The following is a 6,658-nucleotide window of genomic DNA, read 5'->3' as shown; positions in this document are numbered from 1 at the left end:
TGTATAAAAGTAACAATAAAGTAAAAAGTAGAATCCAAATTTTATTCGAATTTGAAACGGTGTAAAGACAAAAATGGAAAAGCAACAATCATTCATACTTGACAAAGTATCAATGGCTTTAGCCTTCTACACTGCTCTGTAACTCCAAAAAACAACAACACACACACAATACAACCACCATACACTGCAGTAATACATCATTGCAAAAAGAAAAACAACAACCACGCATTCATTTAGGAATACCTCAAAACGCACGCACACACACTCCCACACACACACTCTCTCGCGCACACCCAGCGGCGTCCCCGGTCTATCTCAGGCTGCTGCTGTTGGGCTGTGAACAGGGGAGGCCCGGGTGGTCCGGGCTGTGGCGGTTCTGGGAGGGGGGAACAAAACGCATGTCAGAACACCGGCATCGCCACGGCGACGGGGCAGCACCGCAGGCCGCCTGGTGGGACGGGCGGCGGAGGAGGAGGACCCGAGAGGGGCCGCTCACCTTCTTCTTCTTCTTGTCCTTCTTCTTCTTCTTGCGGTCGGGGTCGTCGTCTCGCTTCTTCTTCTTCTTCTTGGGGTCCGAGTCTGAGGGGGTCTCTGTGGAGGACCAAACCCAGCGGGTCAGTGTGTGTGTGTGTGTGAGGCTGGGTGCGTGGGGATGTGTGTAGGGGATGCGCGTGCGCGACAATGTGTCCGGGAGAGGGTTTGTGTGCGTGAGGTTGTGTGCGGCTGAGGCTGGGTCTGCATGGGGATGTGTGCGTGTGAGGTTGTGTGTTTTTGAGGCTGCGTGCGTGTGAGGCTGTGTGCACGTGGGGGTGTGAACACTTGAAGGTGTGTGTGTGTGTGTGTGTGTGTGTGTGAGGATGTACTGTATGTGGGGGGATGAGTGTTTGTGAGGTTGTGTGTTTGAGGATGTGTTTGTGAGGTTGTGTGATTGAAGGAGGTGTGTTTGTGAGTTTGTGTGCGTGTGAGGCTGCGTGTTTGTGAGGCTGTGTGTGCGTGAAAATGTGCAGGTATGTGAGGATGCGTGTGTGAGGATGCGTGTGTGAGGATGTGTGTGTGAGGCTGTGTGTGTGAGGCTGTGTGTTTGAGGCTGTGTGTTTGTGAGGCTGTGTGTGCGTGAGGATGCGTGTATGTGCGGATGCGTGTGTGAGGCTGTGTGTTTGTGAGGCTGTGTGTGCGTGAAGATGTGCGTGTATGCGAGGATGCGTGTGTGAGGATGCGTGTGTGTGGGGGTGCGAGCGTGGTACCTTGTGGTATGGGGTCCTGCGGTCGATGGTGCTTGTGCTTGTGTTTGCTCTTCTTCTTCGGAGGCTGGATGTGCATCAGCCTGTATTGCTCCGGGAGCTGAGACAGACATAATACACACATCGAATCATCAGTTCACATGGGTCAAAGGTGGCTCACATCTAGACTGCCCTCCTATGTTATGTTCCTAAAGAGGCCAAGGTACGGTCGGTCTCACTAGCATTGATCCATTCAATTATGTTTGAATGATGAGTTCTCCCATGCAACATTTTCTAAATTCACAAAATTGACTATTGTGCCAGGCCCGGGAATGCGGGCCTGTTCGTACCGGTCCTGTGTGGAGTCTGAAGCCTGTGAGCAGCGCCCCGGTCAGTGGGCTGAAGGAGTTCCCACACACGGGGGGCTTCTCGATCAGGGAGCGCAGCGAGCTGCCGTCCTGCGTGCCGGGACAGTCGATCATCCCTGTGGCGAGGAGGCGGGACCACAGAGACAGAAGAAGAACCACACGCACAAGGTAAGACAGAGAGGCGGGCAGTGGTCTAAGGGCTGATTACGGTCCCACGCTCATGCAACGCAAGGGGGTTGCGGACCCTTTACGTCCTTGCGGACCCTTTACGTCCTTGCGGACCCTCCTTGCGTCCAGCGAAAGGGCCTGACGTGCGCCTCCCAAAAAATGTCAACCCTCCGTCGAGGCGACGCAGCAGCAAGGGATGTGATGGGTCTGCTCAATAAAACCCGGCGCAGAACCAAAACATGTTCATGACTGCGTGGAAGCGTCTGCGGGGTCCTTGCGTTGTGTGACGTGGGACCATAATCAGCCCTTTAGGATGCAGGACTGGTTGAATGGCACCTGGAAGGTCGACCCACCGGCTCATCCAGGCTGGGTGTCGAGGTTTCCCGGAGGCTTTCAGCGCCGTCAGTGTGTATAAATTGGTGAATGTCACGCAATAATTGTAAAGCGCTTTGCGTGGTCACTGGTTAGAAACGCTATATAAAATGCAGTCCATTTACACATCTATAGTCAAAACTAGTCATTTAATCAACGAGTTTATCTGAAATGTGTCGTTATAATTACGATAATCAATTCTTTGTTTTAGTTGTCGAGTCTTTATACCAAACACTGAGCAGCCAATAGCTTCAGAAATGTCAATATTGTTTCCGTTTTAAAGCACAGCTTTTCTTGGCTGCTCGTCGACGATGAAAGCAATAATTAAAAAACGCTAACTTGTTCCTACATGGTAGGGTGAGCATGGCCTCATGCATTCATCATCGTAGACAGCATTGGATTTTTTGCCGTGGCTCACGCTAGGTTTGGTCAAGGCCGGAAATCAAACCGTGGGCCTCTTGCATGGCATTGCTAGCTAGTTGTAGGTACATTTAGTAAATCGGCATTGGACGACATGCCGTCACAATAACCCACCAGGCAGCTCTGGCAGGAAGTTGCTCAGCTTCTCCTTCACCTTCTTCCCACAGAAGCGGTTGTAAGCGTGTTCCAGGTTATAGTGCGTGATGAGGTTGGTGTTGCCCGTCAACTCATTGCCTACTGGAAGACACGGACCAATACAAAATACAACCATCGCATTTACAATGCATCACAATCCCATTTGCAAAATATAACCATCACACCTAAATGTATGCTGGAAAGATAAGCAACTATTGCTGCAGACCAGTCGTTAGGCTAGTTGACTGCTCTATCCATCATACATTTGGTTTGATGGACACTCTTACTTGTGATGTCACTAAGGACATTTTGAAACGGCTTGCAATGGCTAACCACACGCACCTGGTGGTAAAATAGGGGCCCTTTAAGCCACGCTGACCGTGTTTTGTTCCTACTGGCTTTGTAGGATACTATTTGTCCACGTAAATAAGCTTTTATCGTTTCCCAGAGGGTAACATAGATTGTATCTGGCAATTGTCTCATTGCCAGCACAAAGTCAATTTGGGTAGATAGGAAGGCAACAAAATCTTTGTCAGACAAAAGACGTGATTTAAGTCACCAGGTGCATTGTGGAAGCTCATTATTTGGTAAGCAAAGTAGTGCCATTGTCACTGGGCTCTGGTCAGAGATAATGATGTCCATATATTCACTAGCCCTCAGCAGGGGGAGGAGTTTCTGGTACAGCAGAAAATAGTATATCCTGGAATAACAACACCCAGTACTCCTGGATAAGGCCTTCATAGTCTCCGCTGATTTACTCAGTGTACCAGGTATGGCACACTTTAAGTCGAGTGCATAGTCTAAGTCACCCCTCAGAATCAGTTGGTGGCTATCCACCTGAAGTTTAGAAAAAACTAAAGGTTGCTGAAGATTTAGCATTATCCCATTTAGGGGCGTAAACACATGCCAGTAGCACTGGTAAATCAACCAGATGACCTTGAACACTAATACACAACTTTATCAGAGATTACCTTGTCTTGCACATCCCTATGAATGAGAATGGATGTGCCATGACATTGAGCATTGGATTTAGAATGGAAAATCTGAGGATGATCCTTATTGAGCAAGTGTGTTCCCTCGGTCAAGAATGCTATGTCTGTTTACAGCTTTAAGTGTGAAAACATCTTTCTACACTTACTGGATGATTAAGCCCTTTGGTATTCCAATTTGTAAACTTAGTATTTACAAATGTCAACAATGATATAATAGGAGCCTAACACATTCTGTAGAGTAACAATTCTCTGTATGGACAGCGCGGAGTTAGTGTCGAGGCAGGAAAAAAAACGAAACTAAACGACACGAAAACCCTTTACTGGCCGCCCCTCCCCTGTTGAGAGGCTGCATATATAGCCCCCCAATGGCACAACATATCTGATCAAAGCTGACCTAGTGAGGCTGAGCCCCACCACAACTCCATGAACCCCAGAGTACAATGTTGCTGCTAAACTTAACCGTAAACAAACCCAAAACACACCCATTAAATGCCGAATCTAGCCCTTGGGGGTTTTTCCCACTTGACGTGGATAATGTCGGACACACTACATATAATCACAGTGGATCCTACTTGTATCAGACAGTTTACTACAAGCGATGTAAAAAAAAAACCTCTTCGTCCACCTTCCAATCATTGTGGAAACACACCAGTACAACACTGGCAGCCTAGCCTGTGTGGCTAACCTAAACAACATCGTACTATGCATTTACAACTTACAACAAATGCGTATTTTTAGGCAAACGTAATGGATAGAAAACAGCCTAAAGGTTTAATAACATGAATAACAGTACCAGGAAGCTCCCGTAACAAGTAGAAAGGTTCATTCATGGCTCCAGGCTTCCGGAGGACGGGCCCCTCATCCCCGGGCTGCGGCGCTAGCTGACCCGGCATAGCAACCTGGTTTTGCGGCAGAGGAGGAGTAGGTTTTCCCGGTCCAAATCCCAGAGACGTCGAGCCGGGCGGACCCTGAGCTTCATTTTGCCCGTAGAGAGTTGAAAACATTTCCGTCATATCTATCTCAAGTAATACATCTAAAGAGAAAACACTTGTGCCTTCCCAGCTCGTATTGTGTGACAACAAATGCTCGCTTGTCACGCTACCCAGCGTATTGGACAACACTAGCGTAATGGACCAGACTACCGTAACGCCAGATGTAGAACAACCCTCTGAACAAAGACAGAAAATACATGGTGAACCTTGAGAGGCAGCTAGATTCACTAGATCACGTGCATACGAGAAACCATCCTTTCAGGCTTCAAGTTATTGGGAATGTGGGCATGAATTGGGTGATGAAGAAGTGGAAAGATAAGGGGTTAGGATTGTCTTCCTCATTATTTATAGAAGATCATTCAGTTGGTAAAGGGTTTTGCAAAAAGATTGCATTCAAGTTAAATGTAGATAGGTAACACATGGGAGAAAAATGTAATACAGGAGATTTTTGAGGGGTAGCTGATCATGAGCTGTTCCGGTAAAGGCACTGCAAATGTCTACATCAGCAAGTCAGCTTGCACTGGATTTAGCACTGAACCCCCAGTACAACACAGCAAGCACATATTTGACACAACTTAAATCGTTAACAACCTTCTGGTATTCTGATGAAAACATGCAGGAGGAATTCTTAAGAGTGAACAGTGAAGTTTTTGATATTAAGTCCCTTTTTCTTATGCGGATAGATTCACAAAGCCAGTTGTTGATAACATGGGTTGTTTTATTGAGACAGATGACTGAGTTGGGAACCTACCTATCACAGCAGCCCAGACTCGAACAAAATGTCTCTTTCAACACGACTCCGGAGGTAGGGTGTCAACTTAGGCTGCTGACTGTGTTGTACTTAGTGAGTCGAATATTCAGAAGTAAAATGGTTTTGCTATGCATGTGGCATGACAAATGCTTTCGTTTCAAATAGGATTGATCCTCACTGCCTGGTGGGGTTTATTTTCCCCTGTTCAAATTTCAAATTGAAGCATTAATCATAATGTGGCATTGTAATTTGTGATTATAGAACAATGAGACATGAGAAGTTACAGACCATAAATTGTTCAGATATAGCATTACAAGTAAATACCTAAATAGATAATCACATTGTTTGTTATTATTGTACAATCTGGCCCCTTATGCAAGCATATAAAGGACTTGTGGATTTTTTGGAGCATTTATATACTGCCAATGTGTGTGACTAGGATACATCACTGCTCTATAGTAAATTGACTATATTCACGTCAGCACCAAGATACATTTTTAGCACTTATTTAGGATGAAAACCAAGTCATTTTCAGCCCTTTCATCCATACCTTCAATTAAACCTCATTCATCCCCACAAATCACTGTACTTCAGTATTGAGAGAAGGTTCAAAATAAGGAAATGCTGTGTACTCTCTGCCTGCTTGACCTTTAAAGACCTCCGCCTCTTTCACAACCTCAACAGCGACTAGCATTCTCTCACACTGCCAAGCAGCCTGATGGATGGACCCATGACGTCCGTCTGAAAATTGCTACTCACATAGAGGACATTCACCTTAATAAGTGTGGATAGATCAACGATATTGAGTTGTCAATTTGAATAAATGCGAAGCGCTAACTCTCAAAATCGCATACAACCGGCATTTTCTCTTCTCTGCTCTGCGTGTTCTGGATATCTTCAGAGGCTGCGAGCAGCTTCGATTCTTTTTGTTTTGCTAGAGCAGAACTGTGCGATGTTGATATGCCCAGTTTGCTCAGCCTTTTAAAAACGTCCTTCTTCGCCCCGCCGTACATTAGGACACTATCCACACAGTATGCAAAGGCTGACAGGCGCGGTTCCCTTCCTCTCAAAGCTATCGCGGCAGCAGCACAAGTGGAATGGGGAGACCGTTTGGTGATTTTAGAAAATATAGAAAACATGAATGGGGACAAACGCTCGAGATCCGACAGCAAGTGTGCAAATGTGAATGCCTTTAAATCGGCCGCGGATGACCGCCACAGCATGAAGCCCTTGTATGGGT

The 6,658-nt window shown here is 46.5% G+C and overlaps 2 protein-coding genes across 3 annotated transcripts in view; one reads left to right on the top strand and one right to left on the bottom strand.

Annotated features, from left to right (window-relative positions):
- The window catches only part of LOC307081687 (neuronal acetylcholine receptor subunit alpha-9-II-like), a gene marked incomplete at its 3' end in the record, with an annotated part of 46,649 nt that overhangs the window by 6,787 nt on the left and 33,204 nt on the right, over nt 1–6,658 (top strand). The window lies entirely within an intron of this gene.
- med19a (mediator complex subunit 19a) lies at nt 22–4,810 on the bottom strand. Of its 2 annotated transcripts, none has more exons than XM_079744560.1 (6): nt 4,469–4,810; nt 2,663–2,785; nt 1,571–1,704; nt 1,245–1,341; nt 497–591; nt 22–376 (listed from the first exon to the last, which is right to left on the bottom strand). In XM_079744560.1, exons 1-6 carry the CDS (start codon nt 4,686–4,688, stop codon nt 311–313), a joined length of 735 nt encoding a protein of 244 aa, XP_079600686.1. In that variant the 5' UTR covers nt 4,689–4,810; the 3' UTR covers nt 22–310. The 2 variants fall into 2 exon arrangements, with proteins under 2 accessions (XP_079600686.1, XP_079600687.1); XM_079744561.1 differs by having other exon boundaries at nt 2,663–2,782.

The sequence above is a fragment of the Pollachius pollachius genome, assembly GCF_949987615.1.
Source record: "Pollachius pollachius genome assembly, chromosome: 10".
In the NCBI taxonomy this organism is placed as follows: domain Eukaryota; kingdom Metazoa; phylum Chordata; class Actinopteri; order Gadiformes; family Gadidae; genus Pollachius; species Pollachius pollachius.
The sequence above is the reverse complement of the archived record's forward strand: the minus strand, read 5'-3'. Positions and strand labels throughout refer to the sequence as shown.